This window comes from Frankliniella occidentalis, unplaced genomic scaffold, assembly GCF_000697945.3.
Source record: "Frankliniella occidentalis isolate FOCC.00 unplaced genomic scaffold, Focc_3.1 Scaffold442, whole genome shotgun sequence".
Lineage (NCBI taxonomy): Eukaryota > Metazoa > Arthropoda > Insecta > Thysanoptera > Thripidae > Frankliniella > Frankliniella occidentalis.
This window is the reverse complement of record NW_026267561.1, coordinates 1-24,816: the sequence shown is the minus strand read 5'-3', so window position 1 is coordinate 24,816 and position 24,816 is coordinate 1. Positions and strand designations below refer to the sequence as shown.

Below are 24,816 nucleotides of genomic sequence, written 5' to 3'. Positions count from 1 at the left end.
TAAGAATTGTTTTCTTGGCACCTCCTCTTATTTCTACACACATCTGTTTAAGTACCTCCGTTCATTCCTTGTTCAGTTGGCATAATGGGTCATTTCCTGCCGCTTCTGCTAAAGTGCAGCCTTACCATGACGAGAAACGGAAACAAAAATTAATTTGACCTTAATCCTATTGAGAAGCTTTGACCAATTTAACAACCTTTATTAATGCATGGACTATACTGATAAATTTGAGTTGGAAGTTCTTTCATCTTGAAAAAGTTGGGGCCTCCGAAAAAATTCCATTTGAATGTGTTGGTTGGTATTTGCAAGTAATCACTTCCTCCATTTCCGACTACCTCTCATCTCAGCCTTTGATCTGAAACTTTTGATCGGACAGGCGACATTCCGCCATTTTGTTTATTTTCCAGTGGTCCTACGGCACAGCGACTGACGTTCATCCAATATTCTCCGTTCATTGTCGTGCTGTGCGAAAGTGACTTTTTTGACAGATATATGGTTCCAGTGTTTCCCCTGGAAACAGGGGGTGTAGATATCAGCAGACATTGGGCGTTTCCTTAGTAAACACGTCAAAGTGACCGTGTCAGGTAAAAACTCACTCACTCCCGGAAAAGACAGTGCGGTCACACTCAATCTCAAGAAGTTAAAAGTTTTGGGCCAAAATCCTGTCGTTGCAATCATGAATCACGTCCACAACAAGCCTGCTCTAAACAATGACGTCGAAGATATGGAAACCCAAGACAGTAAGTTTTATTGTTCAGCCCTATATGCGGCGTCTGTCCGGCAAATTTTTTCTCTCTTTGTCAATTGATATTTTATCGATGTCAGTTATTTCTACTTTCCTTTTCACTCTCAATTTGGAAACAGATTTAATGTTAGTACATTAAGCTGTCTTAATTGTTTAATTTGCGAATACATCAAGGTGTACCCTAACCTATAGTGTTGTGCCTGCGTCGATAATGAGGCCGATTCGGAATGCATTGTTGTGGTGTAAATGCACCGGAGTGTTTTCATAATATTTTGACTTCATGTGAGTCTCTCGCTTGATCATAGGTTGGTTTTTCATAGACAACCAGTCATTTCCTGTTCCTGGAAACATAAATAAATTGTTCATCAGTCTTTGTCTGCATAGTCATCTTGTCAATTTTGAAACCAACTGATCTCTTTTTTTTAAATATAAAAATCTGTCAATTGTGGAAGAGTACTATTGTGTATAGGACTATGTTAAGGCCCAATTTTTAAATTATTTAACCAGGTAAAGTGCTTTTTTCAAAACTTTAAGTGAGGTTATGGTGTAATACCTAAATTTGGGGTTGAACTGATTGTTGTTTTGTTCAATTCAATGATCTCTCAAGTCTTGAACTCCATTTTTTCAAAGGAACTGGAGCACTCACTAACCCATGCAGTTTATTGATGCTAATGTACAGTCTGAATATTTAAAACTGCATGCCATAGTTTTTTTATTTTTTATATTTAACATCTGTCAGATCACTGGCACTCCATATTTAGTCAATTTATTGCAATGCAGTTTTCTTGTTCAGTCTTAAACCCTTAGATTTTATTATTTTCCTTAATTAAATTTCATGAACTGATCTTGACTCATCCTAATGTCAATTTACCAGTTGTTTTCCCTTTCATTTTTGTTGTCAAAGGTGACACTGGTGATGGTGAAACACAAGTTTCCAATGATCCATTTAAGAATGATGACTCTGGTGGAGGTGATATAATGGACGACAGTCCCATGCCTTTTGGTGAAAATCAAGATGGAAACGTAATACAAGATGTAGAAATGGAAGATGGTAAGCTTTCTAATAATTAATTATATTTATTTATCATTCATGTTATGATAGTCTGACCAATTTTCTTGCCTTATCTTGGCTTTTCAGATGACTCACGGTCAGAACTACGATTCCAATATGTTTTGAAGAATTTCAGTAAACTTAAGGCTCAAACCCTTTCAACTCCTTACTTTGTAAGAAACTTACCATGGAAGATCATGGTTATGCCTCGATACAACCAAAGTCTTGAGAGAACTCCAAGTCGAAGCTTGGGTTTCTTTTTGCAGGTAAGATCAATTGTTACAAATGTAACTGCTATCAAATGCATTGCCTAGTTCTCTTAGCTACTTAAAAATTGTGTTTTGGCATCTTGCAGTGCAATGGTGATTCAGAATCACCCTCTTGGAGCTGTTATGCAAGTGCTGAGCTAAGACTCCTGCCGCAGAAAGAAGGAGTGGAACCGTTCGCCCGAAGTAAGTTAATTCTTCACCCTAAATGGTTTTAACAATAATTTTCTTACTTTAACATTGTGTAAACCTTTTTTTCTTTTTTATAGAAATTCAGCATTTGTTCTACACAAAGGAAAATGATTGGGGCTTCAGTCATTTTATGACTTGGGAAGACATTCTTGACCCTGAGAAGGGCTTCATCAAGGATGATTCAATAATTTTAGAGGTATACCTTTTTTCTAGTCTTTCTGATATTTGAAGAGTTTTGTGTCTTCTAATGAATATTTTGAATTTAAGGTATTTGTTCAAGCTGATGCACCTCATGGAGTAAGCTGGGACTCAAAAAAGCATACAGGATACGTTGGCCTCAAGAACCAAGGTGCTACATGCTATATGAACTCCTTGCTCCAGACATTATTTTTCACTAACCAACTCAGAAAGGTTTGTTTTATTTTGACAAAGTTTCTATTTGCAGTTTTGCTTACCTTTAACTCATTTCTTTTCTAACCTAAAATTATTTTTATTAATTTCAGGCTGTATACAAGATGCCAACAGAAAGTGATGACTCCTCTAAAAGTGTAGCCTTAGCTTTGCAAAGAGTTTTTCATGAGCTGCAGTTTTTGGATAAACCTGTTGGTACCAAAAAGCTAACTAAATCATTTGGGTGGGAGACATTAGACTCATTCATGCAGCATGATGTACAGGAGTTCCTAAGGGTGTTGTTGGATAAATTAGAAAGCAAAATGAAAGGTACATGTGTGGAGGGAACTGTTCCAAAGCTATTTGAAGGCAAAATGATTTCCTTTATCAAATGCAAGGATATTGCATACACATCAAGCAGGCAGGAAACCTTTTATGATATTCAGCTCAATATCAAAGGGAAGCGGAATAGTAAGTTTGATTTCCTCCTTGTAGTTATGAGTGTATGCCCACAATATTGTATGTGCAAATCTAAAATAGACCCCAAAATTTTCCCATCTAATTGTTATGGCTTTTTCTGTAGTTGAGGAATCATTCCAAGATTATATCCGGACTGAATCTTTGGATGGAGACAACAGGTACGATGCTGGTGAGCATGGCCTACAAGATGCAGAGAAGGGTGTGATATTTGCTGCTTTTCCTCCTGTTCTGCATTTGCACCTTATGAGATTTCAGTACGATCCAATTACTGACAGCTCTGTCAAGTTTAATGACAGGTAATTTCAGTATTTCTCTATGTTTTGTTTGTTTGTATTTCTACAATATTTCCTTCAAATTTTTGTTTGAACTAATTTTGTTTTCAATGTTCAAAATCAGATTTGAGTTTTATGAGAAAATAAATTTGGACAAATACCTACAGCAACCAGAATCAACCAGTGCAGAATATATTCTGCATGCTGTATTGGTTCACAGTGGAGACAACCATGGTGGCCACTATGTTGTGTTCATCAATCCTAGAGGTGATGGGAAGGTTCGTATCTTTTTTTTTGTTTCTGTTTTACCTGTTTCTGTGAAGTATATGATCAGCAAATAAAGAGAGCTTTCCTTTTCTAGTGGTGCAAGTTTGATGATGATGTTGTGTCTCGCTGCACAAAGCAAGAAGCAGTTGATCACAATTATGGAGGCCATGATGAGGACATGAATATGACTGTAAAACATTGTACAAATGCGTACATGCTTGTGTATATTAGAAGTTCGGAGTTACATAATGTCCTTCAAGAAGTGACTGAGGAAGATATTCCTGAGGAGGTAATATTAGATACATATTTTGAAATTCCTTCTTCATGTTTTTGGTGCACTAAATAAATCTTTTACGCTACCTCTCCAGCTGGTGGAGCGCTTACAAGAAGAAAAGAGACTTGAACAAGTTCGAAGAAAGGAGAGGAACGAAGCCCATTTATACATGAGTATTAATGTTCTCTTAGAAGATAATTTTGAAGGACATCAAGGCAATGACCTTTATGACTCTGATCGGGCTCATTCTTACTACAGACAACTTAGAATGAAGAAAACTTCAACACTTCAAGACCTAATGGAACAGTTAGCATTTTCCATGGTAAGAATCCCTCAAGTGACATCCATCTCAGCCTCAGACATGTAAAACTATATTTCATTCCATTCTCTAACGTTCCTGTATTGTTTTATCAGAAATACCCAATAGAGCAAATTAGGCCTTGGCCATTCCAACAACGGTCCAATCAAACTTTCCGACCTTTTATGGCTGACATTGAAGGTGATGCCCATAAAACACTGGCTGAATTGGCTGAAAACCAGAATCCATGGAACATTTTTGTGGAAGTTGTAAACCCAGATTCTGGGCGTTCTGCCTTACCTCAGTTTGACAAAGATGCGGATGTGCTGCTATTTTTCAAGCTTTATGACCCTAAAGCTAAGCAGATTTACTATTGTGGTCATCACTATATGCCTGTGGCTTCTAAAGTCCGTAAGTGTCTTTAGACAACCGGCCCACCTAGTTCGTTATTTCCTTATTTCTTTGTTAATTCAGTTCGAGAATCTGATAATTTTTTGTTGCAGAGGATTTGCTACCACTTCTAAATGAGCGAGCCGGCTATGCGCCTGACACTGAGCTAATTTTATATGAGGAAATTAAGCCCAACATGGTTGAACGTATTGAAAATCTTAATGAATCCCTTGAAAAGGTAAAATAAGTTTTTTTTTTGTTTTTTTTAATATTCTAAGTTGTCACACATCTACATCAAATGAAGTCCACTTGATGTATTTTTTTTTCATTTGCCTAGGTTCTTGAAGAACTGATGGACGGAGATATAATTGTCTTCCAAAAAGAGGTTGACAATTCTTTTGACCTTCCTACTTGTCAGCACTACTTTAAGTAGGTGTTTATTTTGTTACCTGTGTAAGATTCTGGTTCCACATTATTAATTAAATTATCTTAAATCTTTCTCCAGGGATCTGTTTCACAGAGTTGATGTAACTTTCTGTGATAAAACAATTCCCAATGACCCTGGCTTTACTCTGAAGTTGTCACAGCGAATGAATTATGACCAACTGACAAAGGCAGTTGCAGACCGACTGGGATGTGACCCTTTCCAACTTCAAATGTTTAAGACTCAAAAGTAAGCATTAGGATTATGCAGCCATGAATTGTAGTGCTGTGTGATACTTAACATTTACACCTATAATTTGTTTGTACCTTCAGCTACAAAGACAGTCCAGGTGCTCCATTGCGTTGCAATTTTGAGGGCACCCTGAAAGACCTATTGAACAACTGCAAACCAAAAGGCCCAAGAAAAGTTTTTTATGAGGTTCTGAGTATTAAAGTCAGTGAACTTGAAAACAAAAGGCCGTTTAAGGTAGGATTGTTAGAAATTTAATCAATTTGCATGGACTTTTTGAAGTACAAGGAAAAGACAATGTGTCATACATACTTGAATTTTCATTGGCCTTTATTGAAAATATACAGGTCTTGTGGGTGACACCAAAGTTAAAGGAAGAAGAGTTCACTCTGTATCCCAATAAAAGTGGAACAGTAGCTGATTTGTTTGAAGAGATGAGAAAGCAAGTAGAGCTCTCACCAGAAATTGGCTCTGGCAAATTAAGGTATGTTCAGTCAACTCTTTGATTGGCTTACAGAAAAACAAAAACTTACAGAATCTTTTATAGTCTGGTGAAGGTGAATGCCGGCCATTATTTGTTTTGAGAAATCATGGTGGCTGAAACAGAACTGGAGCCTGCTTCATCGCGTTTCTTGCATGTTAAATCATAGGACCCAGTAATGGGCCGCAAGGAATGTGTTCAGTGAGATTTTGCCAATCAAGGCCTGGCTCCAGCTTCACTGGCTGTACAAATCTATCAACCTAACTTAAATCAACTCCAGTTCCCCTCTTCTTTTCTGTTCTTTTTTCCTTTTCCTTATTTTCATTGTTAAAATATTTATTCATTTCTGTTGGTTAGGCTTTCTGAGGTCAGCTGCAATAAAATAACTCCTGGTCCTAAAGAAGATACCTTGATAGAGACGCTATCTACTGGCAGTAATACTCACAAGGCCTACAGGTATGTCTTTAAAGCACGTTTTGCCCTTATTTATTTTGAGTGTGTGGGAATCATCAATCCTAAATTTCCAAAACAGGATAGAAGAAATTCCTAAAGATGAGTTAGTCCTGGCAGAAGATGAAATTCTTGTTTCTGTGGCTCATTTTCACAAAGTCATCTTCACAACCTTTGGTGTTCCATTTTTTGTTAAAGTTAAAAATGTGAGTACACAATTCCATTAATTGGTGAATAGGGTTATAACATTTGTAAATAAATAACTTCCATTGTATTTGCTTGAAATTTTCAGGGGGAGTTGTTTGCTAAGGTTAAAGAAAGAATATTGAAGAAGTTAGGAGGACAAGAAAAAGAATTTGAAAAGGTATCAACTTTATGTTATTTGTGTGCCTATACTTTCCTGTTTAATTAGAGAAACTAAATAATTATGTGTTGCCCAATATTTTCAGATTAAATTTGCTGTGGTTCTGAGGAATAAAGAAGTTGTGTTTGTTGATGAAAACGAATATACCTTCAACATTGAAGATTTCACTTATCAAGGCAAGTATTTATAGATTTCTTGAAGGTTTTAATCAACAGTGCCAGTCTGATCAATATTTGACTTTTCTTTGATTGTAATATTGCGTTATCCTCACCTTACAGCAGGTGGTCTCCAAAGCTGGATAGGTTTGGAACATGTGAATAAAGCCACAAGACGCTCCCGTTTCAATTATTTGGAGAAAGCCATCAAGATTTACAACTGATTGCAGAAGAGAATGAGAAGGAAGCTGCATCAGTCGATTGTTAGTCTTGTCAATGCAACCAATCTCTTCACACCTACAAGAGCAATAGCTCTGTTAAGACTGAAGATACTCAAGTTCATTAGCCTTGTGTGTGACTGGTTTCACTTGACAAGCAGTTTTTTTAATCTTATTTTTGAGTGCACTCACAATCAAGATAGGTGTGATAAATGACAGATCGCCATAATTTTAATCATTGTGTTTTATAGAGATGTCAATTTGATTTTCACATCTATAAACAATGAGGGTGAGTGACTAAGTAGGTAGTCCTGCATACTTTCAGAACAGCAATGTTTTTAATGTCAAAACTGTGTTCTGGTTTTCAGTTCACTTTGGTCTTATGTTCATAAACCAGTGCTTTTCTTCTCCTTGATGGGTTACCACTAAATCTGCACTTTTTTAATTTGTTGCAAGTGTAGTCAATTTGTTGTCCAAATCTATTATTGAATGAACTATTTATGCTTTGGAATTTCCTTGCAAATGGCTCAACTACCTATCCAACCCTTCCTATCTAGAGCTGATTGGGCTTTCATTCAAAGATGGTACAATCCAAGCAACTGTTGTTAAGAGGCCTTTAAATGTGTTGTTTGTAGATAACGTATGTACTCGTGAATTAATTTATTTGGAATGTGACATGCATGTTTGTGGACAGTCTCATTTATTTAACTTTTTAGTGTACATACAATGCTGATGTGCAGGAAAACTTAATATGGGCCTGATAATTAAATTAACTTGTATTGAATGAGTTACAGTTTTCTCAGAAGTACTGATAGACTTCTCTGCATTTTTGATAAAATCAAATTTGCAAAACTACAATGAGTGACTGTTACTTTAATGCATTTTTAGCCAAAGCTCTCCTTTATAATAATGATTTCAGGGCATACTTTGTATTTTGTCATAATGCAGTTGATTATGTGTTAAACTCCATAGGCCCGTAGATGTCATAAAAGCACCTGTCCTGAGAGCTGACAGGTGGCCAAAGACTGCTCTACCAGCTAACGCCCCCCTCGTACGTTTGTGCTATTTATCCTATACTGGTATTCTTAGCACTGTAAATAGTATGTATTCATTAAAGTAATTGCTCCGTTCTTCCTGTTGACTTGTTGTCCCACATTTTAAATAAAATGAAATCGTACTGAAGCACTGATGTATTGACAATGCTACCTGTTTGTTATTCCACAACAGTTGCCTTCCAGAAATGCTTATTCCATGTGACAAGTCCAATTACCAAAATTAGGAATCTTCTTTATTCCAATATTTTAGATCAATTTCAGTTCATAGTAAATATTTTTTACAGTACCTTACCAACTGGATTGTTCTATCCATAAACCAGAAATGTTCGATAAAATTATACACGGAGTATTTGCAATATTTTAGTAAATGTGTACTGTCTTCAGCACTGCATTAAGTAGAACACCTAAGGAGAATCGGTGACTTACGGATTTACTAATGCAACTCTTTTTAGCTAATATTTTACTGTGAATGACTAATGTCAAGAGATGTGCATTCTTTTTCCATATTCTTGTACCTTTATCTTGTTAATCTTCAGAACAGTTGCACCACCTCTCTTCAAATTGAAGTACCTTAATGACATGGTTATGAGTGCACATCTCTTGCAATGCTTTGCTATTGTTTTAATGTATATTTTGTAAATTTCTCACCAATCCCATATAAATAGTTTTGGGAGACCCACATGTATTTTGAGCAATATAACAATAACCAGTGCCTTTCGTTTCATGAGAAATGGTGGGATAAATCCTTTTTAAATGCAAAGTGGAATGCTTACTAGGAGTTGATTTTATTTCAATGGGAATATATGAATTATCAACTAAAACTCTTTGTTAGGAACGTAAACTTACGATTTTATATCTGGTTTTATTACTTAACACCATCCTCCATTTTTAAAAATTTCTGGATAGTATTTGGTCTAATAGAACCCATGTTTTTTCACTAATTATGAAAAAAATCACTTTTTTGAGATGTGATGATTCTGATTAGTACGGTAGTACTTGAATTAGAATGATGCCCTCGGAATTCTCGCAACTTTGTTTTTATACCAGTGGACATTTAATAAACTTCAATGATTTTTGAAGGTAAAATCAAATTTGTTACAGTTTGCATTGACTTTGAGCAATTCTTGAGGTAATTCAAATCAAATTTAAGGATTTACAGAGTAAATGTACCTCATTTCTTTGAATGCTATTGAGGGACTTCTCTCCCAATTATATGTCATCTGTAATAGGAAAATTTTAATAGATTGACAAAAATTTGTGATAGCTGTCTTCAAGGACACCATATGGTTATTTGTGTGATTTTCTGTTTAGGTAATTTTATGACAGGCAGCATTAGAGTTTAAAGGCTAGTGCTTTTAACAAGGTTGAGCGAAACGAGATTTTGTGAGCTCTTGCTGTAAGTCATTCATGTCTGTGAGCAACAGAAAATTTGTTTATGGCTGAAACTTGTGAAATAGTAGTTATTACTAAACCATCTGAACTGAGTGTGAGATGCAGTTCAATACCCTGTTGGGAACTGAGTCTTCTAACCCTAGGAAATGAGAGCAGTGCTGTAAAGGGACGGTATGAGACACTTAAGCTGAGTAATTTTTTTCATTTCATCCCAAGTCTCAGTGTTAGGGAACCGGGACCAACTCACACTCATAGCTCTTCTCCCAAGGAGCATTTTATTGTCATGAGTGTTTTTACTCTTCCACTGATGTGTAGTGGCTACAAATCATTTGAAAAACTCAGTCCATTTATGATTCTGTCTTGAATTTATCTTTGGGAACTAGCTGATATTGGTTGTATTGATTTACTGTTTGATCATCTAATTCTGCTTTATCATAGATGTGAAAGCTGGTAGGATTTCTTTTTACATCCCTTTAAATGAAATTGCAGTCTATTGATGATCTTTTTACCCCAAGAACTCTCAGTAGCATTGAGGAGAAACAAAATAGTAACTCCAATTATAACCTCTTGACTAAAGAGCACTACTGTTGGAATTCATTTCTTGTACACCTGTAATAATAACAATCAACTTACAGTCTATGATGCAGCTTATGTGATAGACAGCTATGGTGAATTTTGTGTTTAGAGTAAAGTGTATTCAATATTATTTAATGTGAAGCCAGAAGATTGTAAGATCATACAAGAAATTGGTTGAGATATGGAGGGAGATTTTCATTCTGGAAAATGATGTTAAAAAGAGTTATTGACTTTGTGATACATTGTTTGTAAATAATGACATTTGTACTGTACATACAGCCGATTTATTTGTATGAGTGAAATACAAAGAACTTAAAATCAATTCAAAGAATATTGGTTCCTTTTTAGGTAACTTACTGATAAACAATCACTGCGGACTGGTCCAAGAATTAGGGCTCACATGACGGCAAGACAGCTCTTAGCGCCCGTAATGCATGCTAAAATTATTCTCCAACGGGGTCCAAATCATGTAGCTCAAATCTTCAGTTATTTGGTTTCTCATTAACAACTGTCCAAGTTTTAAATACTAAGTTTTCTACTACCTATCTGATGTTGTTGATGCCATCAAAGTATCTTCTTAATTTGTAAAGATCAATTCATGGTATTACAGATCAATCAAAATGGTATCAGCAAACCTGGGCTGTCAGTGAATTCAAAATCTGAAATGATGGGTGACTGGTCTTATTGGGGAAGCACCTTCACATACACATATGTAGCAGCATCCTACAGGCAAGAGGTTGAAGAAATTCCACAACTACAACTTTAAAAAATTGTAACATTTTAATTTTTAACAAAAATATACACAGCAATTTTCATAAGCATAAGTTGTGCAGTACAAAATATGTTGTATCATCACAATTGAGTTGATAGCAATAAGTAGGAACAAGAATTTATTAGCAAGGCACAAATACTAATAATTAAGATTCATAATATTTCTTTGTTTAGGCTTTGAAACAGTTTTTCTTTTTCTGAAAAAATTGAATACTGAGTCCTGCTCATATACAACAATTTACCAAACGAACCAATCGAAAGGAAACATCATTTTGACAACAGATTATATAGTAATTTTAGAGTGGATTTCTGTTTTCTGCTTGATTGGACTATAATTGCACAATATCATCAAATTACAAGACAAAAAGAATCAATGTACACAATTGAGTAGAAGAAAATCTTTTGCCTTCCTGTAAAATTTGATTATTTTTTTATTCTGCAATGTTGTAAATTGTTTGGATTTCACGAAATAGGAAGAGTGGTAAGGCTTAGGAATCATACATATCTAAACTTCTTCAAGATCAAACCTATCTTCCTGTGAGGCAATGAGCGCATCAATATTGTAAAATGCAGCATGAAGACCAATGAGGAAGAATGATGCACCTGTTACAAAATGGGAGATACTTAGAAATTTTACATATTTTGAACATAAATAGATACGCCCATTACTTTCCAAATTACCAACTTACCAAATACCCAGAAGAGAGCTGCTCCAGCTCCAGCCAGGTAAAATACAGGCAGAGAGCAAATGGCAACTAGGGCATATTGTTGACCAAGAGGTAAATCTCTGCCAAGAATATTTATTTTCATTCCTTCCTTAGACCGGAGGTGAAGAAGATAGCCGACACCAGCACTTGCACAGACAGCAATTAGCAAGAGAGGTGATGTAATCCTGAGTAATATCAATTATAAATTATTTATAAATTAATAACAAGGTACAAAGCCAAGTATGGTGAGACTTAAAATACTCACAAACAATACAACACCAAACCAATGTATACAAATAAATAGTTGCTCTTAAAATATTCCACATTGGCAAGAATTCGTTTTGTCAACCTTGTTAGACTTGGAGGTTTACGAAAATTTGCTGAATTGAAGAATGTGATCCAGGGTCTTATATTTTCTCTTCTTTGTTGAACCCACTCTTGTACGACGGGGGCCCCAAAAGGCACAGAAGATGGAAGCTGAAACATTCTAGACAAAGACAAAGAGAGACATAGAAATTAAATGACAAAACCCATCAAATTTGAACAAACCAAAGGGGAAATTACTGTAATGATCTTACTTCAAAGCACTTGCAAATCCATCATCTTTCTGAGGCAAAATTGGTGACAGGTCACCAGTGACTCCTATTTCTACATGTTGAGCCATGGTTCAAGAAAAAGATTTGTTCTTAGTTAGAACAAGCAATATTTTTTCTTCTTAGGAGAGGTGGTATAGTCCCTGTGGTTCCTGAAAGAAAATGTAAACAAAAAGCATATGACATCAGATCCCGACTGCCACGTAAGTAAGTAACGCATTAACCTCCACCAAAGCAAGCAATTAACCTTCTCTAGACGTCAAACGGAAAATAAGTAGTAGAGGGGCACGCGGTGATCCTATCACATGTCGAACATAATAAAAGAAACAGATAATAGAAAATCAGGGCAAAGAATAACATCTGATAATAAACAAAGCAGCCATTTTGAATGTGAATAAGTTGAATTAAAACATACAGAGGGCAGTGGCAGTGACATTGTACGATTTCTATAAGGCAGTGTCATATTGTGTACAAAACACCGACACAAGAGAGCAAGAACAGGCCGCCCCTTTTCCAAGGGAATTCACTTGATATTAGCAAAATATTTACACCAGGATACTTAAGCATATTGTTCAACTGTTATTAAGAAATCATGTCTATTGAAATAGAATCTGCCGAGTAAGTAAATCCTTTTATTTAGTACTTCCGTGGGAGGGATTTTTGTTCATAACCTCTCCACATCAAGGAACTTTTACTAACGAAATGTCAAATTTGAGAAAACTTCTTGCCTGAACTTTCTTTTAAGAATCTAATCGAATCTGCGCTGTTCATGTGCGTTTCACGTCGATTAGAAAATGTTGCTCACAAATTTCTGTTATCTGCCCTCAGTGTGGTACGTTTGATTCAGCAATATCTCAAAGAGAGTAATCTCTTAAAAACTCTCCAAACACTACAGGTAAGGATTAATCTACTCGTCAAGATTCTTTACTTGCATGCTCTTTATATATCCAATTCTTTTCAATAGGCCTGTCGTTTATAAAATAACTATGTGTGTTTCAGGATGAGACTGGAGTGTCTTTGAATACAGTAGACAGTATTGATGGATTTGTCGCTGATATTAATAATGGTCATTGGGATACAGTTTTAAAGGCTATCCAGTCTTTAAAACTTCCAGACAAAAAATTGATTGACCTCTATGAACAGGTATTACTGAATTTGAATTGCCATCAAAAGTCATCTGTTGTCAGATACATATTGTATTTTCATCCACACCTTGCAGGTTGTATTGGAACTTATTGAGCTGCGAGAGCTTGGTGCTGCAAGATCTTTACTAAGACAGACTGATCCCATGATTGTAATGAAACAACAAGAACCAGAGAGATACATTCATCTTGAAAACTTACTAGCGAGGTCTTACTTTGATCCACGAGAAGCATATCCTGATGGCAGCACCAAGGAGAAGCGCCGAGCTGCCATTGCTCAAGCTTTATCTGGTGAAGTGTCAGTAGTCCCCTCATCTCGTTTGCTTGCTCTTCTCGGACAAGCATTGAAATGGCAACAGCATCAAGGACTTCTTCCCCCAGGTGAATAATCTATGATCAAATTAAGAAAAACATGGATACTTTTATCCTAAAGTGGAAGTTGTACTTAATAAATTTTTACATTAACTATATTCTTTATCTTCTTTCTCAGGAACAACCATAGATTTGTTTCGTGGTAAAGCTGCCATTAAAGAACAAGAAGATGAAAAGTACCCAACTCAGCTATCAAAACAGATCAAATTTGGTCAGAAATCTCATGTTGAATGTGCCCGCTTTTCTCCTGATGGCCAATATCTTGTTACTGGGTCTGTGGATGGTTTCATTGAGGTATGGAACTTCACCACAGGCAAAGTTCGTAAGGATTTGAAATATCAAGCACAGGTAATAATTGGAGCTAGTATGTCTTTGCCAGCAAACTATTCTATGTATTTTTGGTCTCATTACGGTCTTTCTTAACTGTTTCGCAGGACAACTTCATGATGATGGAAGAGGCTGTACTGTGCATGTCTTTCTCTAGAGATTCTGAAATGCTTGCATCTGGTTCACAAGATGGTAAAATCAAAGTATGGCGGATCCAAACAGGTCAGTGCCTACGTCGGTTTGAGAAGGCTCATTCCAAAGGCATTACGTGCCTGCAGTTTTCTAGGGACAACAGTCAAGTATTGTCTGCTTCTTTTGATACACACATCAGGTAAAAGTTTGAAAATGTTCTCATTGTACAGAATGTGTGTTGTTTTTGTGTATTTTTTTTCCTGCCTAGAAGTGAAATATAATTTTTTATTTCAGAATACATGGTTTGAAGTCAGGTAAACCTTTAAAAGAGTTCAGAGGTCATGCCTCTTTTGTAAATGAAGCTGTTTTCACACCAGATGGCCACAGTATTCTCAGGTACAAACTTTGTGATTCCTGGGAATTTTTCATCTTGTGTTTCTGAACTGTTCCTTTATCTAATCTTTATTCATTAGTGCGTCATCTGATGGAACAGTCAAATTATGGAATGTGAAAACAACTGAGTGCACCAATACGTTTACTTCTCTTGGAGCATCTGACATAGCTGTGAACAGCATTCATATTATGCCAAAAAATCCAGAACATTTTGTTATTTGTAATAGAACAAACACAGTTGTTATTATGAATATGCAAGGACAGGTATGCTGTGGTGAACTTTTAGAAAAAATTGATACATAACCAATGTTATGTAATAACTGTCAAAATTTTCTTCTAGATTGTACGGTCTTTCTCAAGTGGTAAAAGAGAGCATGGTGATTTTGTGTGTGCTGTGTTATCTCCTCGAGGTGACTGGATTTATTGTGTAGGAGAAGATCTAGTTTTGTACTGCTTCTCTGTACAATCAGGAAAACTGGAAAGAACACTTAATGTAAGTACTATCTACTATCTCCTTTGAGTGAAGTGCTCCTCTTTCTATTCATAGACCCAATATTGACATCATTATTATTTTTAGGTTCATGAAAAGGATGTTATTGGTGTAGCTCATCACCCTCATCAAAATCTGTTATGCACTTATAGTGAAGATGGTCTTTTGAGACTATGGAAACCTTAAGGTTAGTTGGATTTTTATTTTGTATATATCTTTATCTTGACCACTCACTTTTTCTAAAGGACAAAATAAGTACTGTCATAAAAGCTTAGTTAGGTATTCTTTTAATACATTTGATTTTCAGTTTACAATTTACAATTATATACAGTAATATAAACTTATGGGCTGAATGGTTTTGTGACTTGAAAAACCATAACAATTTGTACACATTGTCACACTATTTATAAAAATTTGTACAAACAACATCTTCAAATTTATCCAAAAAAAAAAACAACAAACAATAAAGTCTTACAATATAAAATTTACTAAAATAGTAATTACCCTCTACTTTGGAATGCACCAACAAGATCACACTCAAAAATGAGTTGGTAAACTTAAATTATCTATACTCTCAGTATGAGTAACTTCCCTGAGAATAAGTGTACAAATTCTCAGTCTAGCACTTTAGAATATTAAACAAAATCACAATGGTTTGGCAACTTATAACTAGCGAGAGAGAAAGACGTGAGAGAAGTCTTATTTTACTAAACTCTTTGTCAGGGTAGGCTCAACTTTGATAGTGGTAATAAAGAATTTATTTAAAATTTCTAGACTTCAGTATTTCATGGAAAAAGTCAGAAATATGGCATTTCACACAAATTAGGCGACTTTGTCAGAAACCTCTGCGTAGGATGCAGCTACATATTTTGATTTTGGGATTTCTGAAGGAAGGCATCTAAGACTGCCCGATTCAATAAATACTGAAGAGGTTGTCGTGCATCAAATGCTATGATCTTGCTTGGTATGAATTGATTTCAAAACATTATCACAATGTCTTAGAATTTCAAATAATGTGAGTTAGGATGTTGTCCCATCACACCATTTAAATTTTAAATGTAAAATAGCACCTCAAGTATGATTTATAAAAAAAATATAATTTAAGTGTAAGCTTTGTTCGTTACTTATTTTTAGAGCGAGACTCTTGCAAGTAACTACCAGACAGAATAAGGAACCGATGTCTCTGCTTTAAATTCTTGGCTCTTATGTGAGCAGAAGCAATCTCAACTGTGTAATTGGCAGGAAACCAGCCTTTCTCTCGGTCCCGTATACGTTCACCTTCATACCAACCTGCCGGAAAGATTTTTTTTATTTACACAATTATGCAATTTTATGAGCAATCCATTTACTGGAAAAGTACTCACCATCTTTAGTTTTACGTAAAACATTTACCACGTCTCCCACATCTAAAGATAGTTCATCAGGCTGCTGAGCTGCATATGGATGTTCTGACCTGACTTGTGGGCAGTCCCAAATTTCATACAACTGCTCATTTGGATTATCTGATTTTGGAGGTGATACAGCAGCCAGCCAACGCTCTCTATCAGATTCACTTCCACAAGATAAAACCTAATAATGGAAAAACATTAGTAGTTTGTGTAACGGCAACTCCAATTAAATTTGTAGTGCCCCTTAATAATTGAAACACACACCATTTCGACAGTCTTGGTTTCTTGATTTTGCAGCATAGTAAGTAAAACCAAATTGCGTCCTCCTGCTCCACCTTTAAGAGGAGGTTGCAGCTGCAACTGTTGTGGCTGAGGCAAGTCTTCCATGGATGACATCTGTACTAAATTTCTTGGGCAATAGTCCACAACACTATAGACATCTTCACTAAAAATAAAACAATTAGGAAGGTACTTTTAGTAATGTTTTAAAACTTTCATAAATGCAAGAAAATGGTAGGGTTGTTACCTCTTGCGTTTTGTGATCACAAGTATATCAGTGAACAGAAATAGATGCACAGTAATTTTATTGACTTTTCGGCCAAATGTTAGCTTAGCATCATCATTTCTCCAAATCATTTGAGTCAAAGCACCTGACTTCACAAGCCAACGAGCAGCAGAAATAATTGGTACAGGTTTAACAGTCTGAGAAAATTCAAGTTGACGACTAAGCAGCATCATTTCCTCATAGCGCTCCATTTTTCGAGCGCCTTCATTACACTCATTAACAACCTTTAAAAAAACGAATGTAATAGTAAAAAATCACAAGCTTTATTAGACTTTGAATAAGCTTTCTACTAATAAATATAAATAAATACCTTGTTAAGAGATGCGCATGCTTGTTGACAAGAGTTGTACTCATCATGTTCTGGAGTGAGGCGTTTCAGAACAGCATCTAATAGCAATCGAAGTCTGGTGATTCTTTGCATTGGAAGCATCAAGAACGAATGTAAAGATAAAGATTGGCACTCTGGTGAACTCTCTAGATGTAGCAATGCTTCTGAAAAGCGACTATCACCCTCTCTGTAAAAAGAACCAATCTTTGTAAAACCATGCAACCATAATTTTGTGACCTAATTAAGTATTAAAGTTTACCTCAGTTTTTTCAAAGTACGATCAAGATAAATCTGATTTGTGCAATACTTTGTGTAGACATTGAAATACTCGCTGGCATGACGTTTGACTATGTCACAGATTCCTTGGAGCATAATGCTGTCTTGCCAACAATGCTCCATATCTGCTAAGAATTTTTCCGACCGAGTACGAACTGGAAAATAAGATATTAAATTCCAGTGGTCATAGTTTTAGATTCTCACACACATTTTTGGTATTTTTAGAGACCAACAAGGTTGGTATGAAACACTTACCAGGATTGACATTGGAAAACAAAATACGACGGTCACCCTTCGAGAGTATAGACTCATCTCTGAACTCTACACTGTTCATGAAGTGTTTTTCTAAAACAATGAGAGACTTGACATAGGAGGCTTCTGATGTTATCAACTCGAATTTAGACTCTTGGAGTTTTTTCTCATGTGCACTTAACGAATCTGCAACATCATGTGCCAGCAAAATCCCACATAAATTAGAGAAATTCAGAATCATGTGTCAATCAGTATTTTACAAAAATGATATTAAAACATTACCTAAGACACCACTCTCCTTGACTTCTGGAATTTCACACCACAAAGTTCTATGTTTTCCTTCTCTTGGTCTAATAAGTTCCATCGCTGATGGGCGAGTTGTCTTAACAATACCATCAACTATCTCCTCATAGCCATCTGAATCTCCTTCAGCAGCTTCTTCTCGTCTCGCTTGTTCAAACACTGATGCATTGTAAAATTGGTAGAGAGGTTCATCACTAAATAATGGTCCAGTGTGCCCTGCAGAAGAATCACTGTAATCTGTGGTCTGGCTGGCATCTGAAATATGAAATATTGCATGTTAACCCTTGAGAACCTACTGTGCAGAAACAATTAATACAAAGATATTTGGCTGGCTCCAATCAAAGATGTAAAAAATTACCATGCTCTGATTGAGAACTATCATATGGACTTGAACTTGGTGGCGGTACATTATCCCACAACCCTGCCTCAGCATAAAGTGATGTATTAAGAGGATCCTCTTTCTGTGCCCTTTTTATAGAATCTGTGTGGTAAAGCATGTAAACGTTTACCGTCATGCACAAAAATAAAAAAGTAGATAGAGGAAAAACATCACTAAGATTACGTACCTAAATTAGAAGAGTCGAACAGTCCACATTCGGCATACCAGGATGAAGAGCTGGATTTTGTCTTGTCTCTATCTTTCTGTGGGCCATTTCTCTTAGGAACTAAAAAGGAATCACAGAAAACCATTATTAAAATACGATTCATTAGAGAGCAAACCCACAAGAAGTACCCTAAACTTACCTGGAGGTGGGGGAGGTGGAGGGGAATTTGGCCGCACAGCACCACTGTTTCTTCTTTCATTGATATAGTTTTGTTGACTAGTAGCTGATGGAGGTCGTGGTGGTAGTGGTAAGGGTAGAATGTTGGATGGAGGACCACTACGTTGACTTGCTGGGGATGCTGAGTCTGTATATGTTGAGTTAGAGTCCACCTGTGACACACTGTGGCACACAACATTTAGAGAATGACTTGCAAGTTTCAACCACATGAAAGTAAAAAATTAAGATGAAGTAAAAATCTTACCTTGATGATGATTCATTACCCACTACTAGCTCCTCAGTTAAATAGAAGGTTGATCCCAGTGAGGTTGATGTACTCTGGCTGCGCTTGAATTTGCTTTTGAAAGACCAGTATTTATTTCCAGCAAGCTGATTAGAAGACTGGCTTTTTCCCATAGGTGGCGTTCTTGGTGGAGAGCTTTCAGGTACAGCTTAACAAATGAGAGATATTGGAGTAGTTAAATTCCAAGGGGAAGGAAACATAGCTGATATAAATCAAATAATTGAATAGCTTACATAACGCAGCAGCTCCTCTAGGATCCACACTGCTTTTCCTACGCATTCGGCTGAGCTTGTTGCTAATATCATTTTTTCTAAGGGACCAGTTCTTTGCTATCTTTTGCATTTTTTTCCCAGCTGCTTCTTTGAAACGCATGACATGCACACCATATATATTTTCTCGGGGAGGTACATCTGGTAGTTTTCCATTTTGCAAATTGGAAATACCCTGGAAGTGATAGAATTTTTTTTTTAGAACAAGTATAATGCAATTTTTCTGACATATATATTAGCCTCTGCCAAAATACCGGCTCATGGTGAGGGTGAGATGTGTGATGACCCTCTTCATCTGAGTCAGAGTCAAACGAATCAATATCATCTATGGCATCTGGGTTCTCATAAAGAGACTCATATGGGTTTTCATTATCGGAATCTGTACTGACATCGCCTGTAACAGGAGAATAAAGTTAGGAGTGAAAAAATGTGAAAGGAATATCAATACAGGTGTTAATTAGTGTCAGATTATAGACATAATCCTATGCTGCAAGAATTTTATTCTGACCTTCTTTTTCCAAGAATAAGGAAACTTCTTGGAATTCCTGCTTTTCGTCAGAGAATAAGACAGTGCGAAGTGATACTGGCACATATTGTATTGAAGTGTTGTGCACGTGGCCATTGGATCTTGTGTATGAGTCTGATCCTGAATCGTATGGTGAATTCCATGTGAAGTATGTTGTAGAGGAAGATGAGACAAAAACTGAAAAGTATTGAGAACATTTCAGTATGCGTTGCATCAAGGTAGCTGCAGGGAAGAACAGCTGCTGGGCACTTATCTAGGGCTGAACATAATGCTTTCAATAATAATAATAACAAGAAAAATCTTCGTCAAAATAAATACTAAAAGGAGCTCAATTTCACCAACTTTCAGGGAAGTCCAATAGAGTCCCATGCGGTGCATATGGATTCCTAATACCAACAGGTGACTACTAGCGACACCTCACGCCTAACCTCCAAATCCCGTTTCTGCTCAGCCCAGCCCAGCCTCCTCGGCCCAGCTCGTTACCTTGGTCCGCGCAGGGTGGTCTAGGCCTTCGGTATGTCCGACCGAGCGATCGGTGCGAGCCATTCAAAGACCCCTGGTTCACATAACCACCACTGCTCATCTTTCTTCATTGTATCCAAGTGTATTTCAAATCACAAGCACTGCACAATGGGGGCACTTCGAGGCGGTCCTGGTCGCCGACGACGGCCGTGCGCACCGTCCCGGACACTGACACCTGTCACTCGCGGGGAACTCCACCACACGCATCACGCGCCCCGACGTCGCGCCCGACGCACGCCACGGGCGTGACGGGCGTGCGTTGTCCGTGCGGGCGCGAGCGCGCGCCAAAGTGCGGCGCGGGGGAAGGACAGCCGCGGGCGGGACGCGGGCGGGACTGACCGAAAGGACGCGGAATACGCGCGAGGCGAGAGCGACGACGGCAAAATCGGACGCGAACCCCGCCAAGCACTACGCGACGGCTGGCCGGGGTGTTGCTTGGGGAGAGAGAGGATGGTTGGCCCACAGTGCCGCGCCGCACCGCGTCGCGCTCGCTGCGCTGGGCCAGGCCAGGCCGCGCTGGAGGTAGGTGAGGTGAGGTTGCGACACGGAACCAGCCGACTCCAAGCAGGCCCGACTCCAGCAGCGGCAAACGGCAACGGGCCGAGCCGGGCCGCGGCGAGCCGGGCCCGGCAGAGCCAGCAGCAGCCAAGGTTGTTTTCAGAGCATGACAGGCGCCAGGCCGGCGGGGGCAGTGGGGGAAGGGCAGAGGAAAGGGAAGGGACGCGCCTACCCATACCATACCCGCGCACTCCACGGGCCTAACGACAACTTGCCGCCAAGACGGTGACCGCGCGCACTGATCGGGCGGCGGGGCCGACCCGACGCGTCCGACCGTCTGTGTCCGGCTGGTCTGTCCCAGTCTGTCCTCGCGCAGAAAACAAACGACCGGCTGACAGGAGCAGGCGCGGGCTCGCGGGCCTGCGGGGCAGGCGGGAGGAAGTTCCCACAACTTTCACAGTCCTGAGGTGCGAGCGGCACGGCTCAGCCCGTGCTCAGCCCAGCCGCGCCCGCGCTGCACTGCACCCACCAGGGAATGACCCACCCTTAAGCTCGGGCCCATACGCACGCAGGACCGCCAACAACGACGCAACCGGGAGGAGAATACATGCTGCAGCAGACGAATGAGTCGCAGCAAAGTTTAAGGCGCGCGGCTTGAGGAAGGGAATGCTGGGAGGAGAAGCCCACAGTAGTGAAACCATAGGACAAAAAATAATATTGACAAAGAAATTAATTGTCCTTTCGCGTTGTCATCTCGAGCTTTTCACCCTCTCGTCTCGGAGCAAGAAGCCCTTTTCGACAGAGCAGTGCCCCACGGTAGGACAAAGTAACGTACCTCAAGACTACTCACGCATCGTGGGCGTGACTCACACGACGCGGAGAAATGACAAACAACGATCGGTTCCATCACGACTTGGGGGTGGCGACACCGGCCTCTCCTCCTCTCTCTCTCTCTCTCTGCTGACTCACACCTGCAGCCCATTCTCCCCCCCCCCCTCCCCCGGCTGACCAGAGCACCCGGATCCGGACAGAGTAAGAAATAGCAATTCGTCGCTCCGACGGCCTCGAAGCGACCGATATAAACTTCCCGACGCGAAAAACGCGCCGCGTTGCTTCCGACCCACGACCACGCATTTCACATCGCCGCCGCCGGTGGGGCTTGCCCGAGCCCAGTAGACAGGGCGTGAGGGAGTCGGTGGTGCACCTCCGGCCTCCGGTGTGGTCCGGGCCGGAAACTGGACCAGTGACCGCGCTGCGATGTGCGGCGTGGTGTGGCGGGGCCGGGGCGAGGCAGGGCTGGGCGCGGAGGTTCGGTTGCACAAATCAGAGGCTGCTGCTGCTGGGCGTAGCGCAGTGCGCCCCGCCGGCCCCGCCCGGCGCGGTGCTGCCTGCCTGCCCGGCCTAGCCTAGCGTGCAAGGAGTGCAAGCGCGCAGGCAGCCGCGCGAGGCGGGCGGGGTGTGGAGCGAAGCAAAGTCTCGAATTTCTCTGCGCCCTATCCGCGCTGCAAGACGCTCCTCCTGCACCGCGGCACCGCGCCTATTCCGCTAAAATTCAGTCTTTCATCCTCAGCAGAGCTTTCACAGGCACTGCAACCGGCCAAATCTTGTCCGTCAATCGAAATCACACTGCCCTGATTCGAGTGCAACTTGAAAACGCAAGAACATTGCCTGCTTGTCCTCATGCGATTAGCTTTGTCCGCTATGCCTTATGTTCCGAACTGCCAGAGGAGTGTCTGTTCTATGGGTGTGGGTTTCCTTCCTTCTCCTCCTATGGCCCGCGCTGTTAATGGCTCTGTGGGAGTGACGGGGGATTACCCTTGCCACCACCACCGTGGGTACGGCACGGCACGTTGGCCTCCTGCCGGGGCCACGGGCGCTGCACCACCAGCTCGCACCCAGCCCGGCGGCCGCTTCAAGGCCGCTGGCTACTCGAACTGGATCAAATCGTCCTGGCCGCGCGTCACACCTGCCGTTCGGTATGCATCGGTGCCGAGAGCAGTGCGGAGCCCACGGGTGCGAGCTAGAGAGACGTACGATGGATAATTCACTACAAATTTTAGTGTTTTCTTTCCTTTTTTGATTTTTTCTAATTTTCATCCCTGTTTTTATTTTTGCTTTGATTTTTTTTTCTGGATTTTTTTTCTTTTATTTTGGGTGATGTGCTTTTTGGAGACGTTACTCCTCATATCTCGCATTTGTCTCAGGCCCATCGCATCCCACTGGGCCGCCGGCCGCGCCTGGCTTACAGCCCGATAGCCGACCACCGATACTTTGTATGGGCGATGGCTCCTCTTCACGGTGCATGGCCCGCGCCCGCGCAGCGCGCAGGGACATGTGCACCGCCCGGCGCGCGGCACACGCCCCCGCCCAAGCCCGCGTCGAGTAGTAGAGGATACCGCGCGTGTAACTGTCGACTCCATCGAAACCCGCGCGCGGGGGCACACACACACGCACATTCTCTCATTTCAAGCTGGCGGTGAGGCTGGCCCCCGCGGCCCGTCTTGGGTGCGCCTCGCGGTGTGTCCCGGTGCCCCGCCCCCCGCGCGCGCTGCTCCACCCCGCCACGCCACGCCGTGCCACGCAAGGCCGACCGGTGGTCTTCAGACCGTGGTGGTGGCGGTGAAGCGGGGCCCGTCCACAAAGCGAGCCGAGCAGACGGACGGGAGGGACGACGACGCCCATCCCATGGGAAGCGATCTGTATAATGGGCGCATCTCCCCCCGGCAGTGGGACCGGTAGCAGTGTCGCCTGTCGTCGCCGCCCGGAGGAACAGGGAGCATATCAGCCGCACTGATGGGACGGGGCGGGGTCGTTGGGTTGGGCGGGCATAGACTTTATGCCGCTGCTATGCTGCCCGCCCGGAGCGGAACGAGACAGCAATATGGCCCACCATGCCCGCCCCGCCTCGACAGGAAATATTCCAGAACGCCCTGAGCGCGCGGCTAGGGCTGCTGCCGCGGGCCGCGGCTCCCGCCCCACCCTCCGCCACGATAGCAGCTGCAGTCCGCGGCGCGGTTCGTCACCTGATGTCACCGCGAACGCAAGAGGCGGAGAGAAATTCAGCATCCCGCGCGGCAAAGTGCGGCGGAGGAAAGCCAACGCGCCGCCGCTGCCGCCGGGGACCACATCGGGACAATAACGACGACGACGTCCTGTGCAGCATCGGGGATGTGACACGCGCAGACCTCAGCCCAGCGCAGCTGGCAGCACCGGCAAGGACTGCTGAGAAAGAAAGCTGAGGACAGCTGAGGACGATACAGCCGAGGACAGTCTCGTATCGCTCACGGGACGATCAGCCTATCGGAGCCGCATCAGCGGCCCGCCGCGGCCCGCTCCACCCATCAGCCATGAGGCACAAAATGTCAAACGCTTCGTCGTCGTCGTCGTCGCCACGACGATCAACTCGATGAAGAAACTTACTCATTCCCTCGGGACGCGGGGAAGGAGGGTCCCGTCCCAACAAAGTCGCGTCATTCCCTCCTGTGGGAGCTGCCACCAAGCCGTCCCGTCCCATTCGACCGGGATGGGCAAGCAACGCTACTGCCGGGGCGGGGCGGGGCCGGGCGGCACAGATACGTGTGTGTGTGTATCTTTTTATCGTCTATTGCCTGGGAGTGGCGTTCGTACGGAGCGCTCGAGCGAGCGCGCATAGCGCCGCCGCCCCGCAGAGGCGCAGCAGCGCACTGTGCAGCACCACTATACCACCGCGCCAGAGCGCGCCGTTGCACTCGTACAAAACTACTCTCCCACAACAATAAAACGCTTTGGGGCCGTTGGATGTGGCGTCGTCCCAGGTGCTATGAAAGACCGCCTGCTTGGCAGGCCGTCCCGTAGGACACGCGTGCAAGCCGGGTTTGCCTATCAGCAAGGCGCTCGGCTGGGCAGGCCGTCCCGTAGGACACGCGTGC

The 24,816-nt window shown here is 41.2% G+C and overlaps 4 protein-coding genes across 6 annotated transcripts; 2 read left to right on the top strand and 2 right to left on the bottom strand.

The window, feature by feature from the left end:
- The first annotated feature begins 362 nt into the window (after positions 1–362).
- LOC113218076 (ubiquitin carboxyl-terminal hydrolase 7) lies at positions 363–10,311 on the top strand. Its single transcript, XM_026438261.2, has 22 exons — positions 363–740; positions 1,650–1,796; positions 1,884–2,062; positions 2,152–2,248; positions 2,332–2,450; positions 2,522–2,665; positions 2,758–3,115; positions 3,228–3,420; positions 3,521–3,674; positions 3,758–3,952; positions 4,032–4,259; positions 4,352–4,646; positions 4,739–4,863; positions 4,963–5,054; positions 5,131–5,298; positions 5,382–5,535; positions 5,646–5,782; positions 6,137–6,235; positions 6,312–6,435; positions 6,522–6,593; positions 6,679–6,769; positions 6,872–10,311. Exons 1-22 carry the CDS (start codon positions 677–679, stop codon positions 6,970–6,972), a joined length of 3,336 nt encoding a protein of 1,111 aa, XP_026294046.1. The 5' UTR covers positions 363–676; the 3' UTR covers positions 6,973–10,311.
- Positions 10,312–10,750: 439 nt separating this feature from the next.
- On the bottom strand, positions 10,751–12,464 carry LOC113218079 (prenylated Rab acceptor protein 1). The gene is made up of 5 exons (XM_026438267.2): positions 12,308–12,464; positions 12,046–12,212; positions 11,733–11,954; positions 11,450–11,652; positions 10,751–11,363 (listed from the first exon to the last, which is right to left on the bottom strand). The coding sequence occupies exons 2-5, from the start codon at positions 12,129–12,131 to the stop codon at positions 11,266–11,268; spliced, it is 609 nt and encodes a 202-aa protein (XP_026294052.1). The 5' UTR covers positions 12,132–12,212; positions 12,308–12,464; the 3' UTR covers positions 10,751–11,265.
- Positions 12,465–12,512: 48 nt separating this feature from the next.
- On the top strand, positions 12,513–15,186 carry LOC113218078 (WD40 repeat-containing protein SMU1). The gene is made up of 10 exons (XM_026438266.2): positions 12,513–12,678; positions 12,889–12,955; positions 13,060–13,203; positions 13,280–13,583; positions 13,693–13,922; positions 14,009–14,232; positions 14,328–14,429; positions 14,507–14,690; positions 14,767–14,919; positions 15,004–15,186. The coding sequence occupies exons 1-10, from the start codon at positions 12,653–12,655 to the stop codon at positions 15,100–15,102; spliced, it is 1,533 nt and encodes a 510-aa protein (XP_026294051.1). The 5' UTR covers positions 12,513–12,652; the 3' UTR covers positions 15,103–15,186.
- A 1-nt stretch (position 15,187) lies between these two features.
- LOC113218077 (ephexin-1) lies at positions 15,188–24,439 on the bottom strand. Of its 3 annotated transcripts, none has more exons than XM_052274798.1 (16): positions 24,329–24,439; positions 19,871–20,065; positions 19,617–19,756; positions 19,327–19,537; positions 19,055–19,241; positions 18,773–18,972; positions 18,595–18,693; positions 18,387–18,509; positions 18,008–18,283; positions 17,729–17,911; positions 17,457–17,628; positions 17,180–17,384; positions 16,831–17,093; positions 16,569–16,749; positions 16,281–16,485; positions 15,188–16,206 (listed from the first exon to the last, which is right to left on the bottom strand). In XM_052274798.1, exons 1-16 carry the CDS (start codon positions 24,420–24,422, stop codon positions 16,037–16,039), a joined length of 2,904 nt encoding a protein of 967 aa, XP_052130758.1. In that variant the 5' UTR covers positions 24,423–24,439; the 3' UTR covers positions 15,188–16,036. The 3 variants fall into 3 exon arrangements, with proteins under 3 accessions (XP_052130758.1, XP_052130759.1, XP_026294049.1); XM_052274799.1 differs by lacking the exon at positions 24,329–24,439 and adding an exon at positions 23,932–23,989; XM_026438264.2 differs by lacking the exon at positions 24,329–24,439 and adding an exon at positions 20,372–20,995.
- Positions 24,440–24,816: the final 377 nt, after the last annotated feature.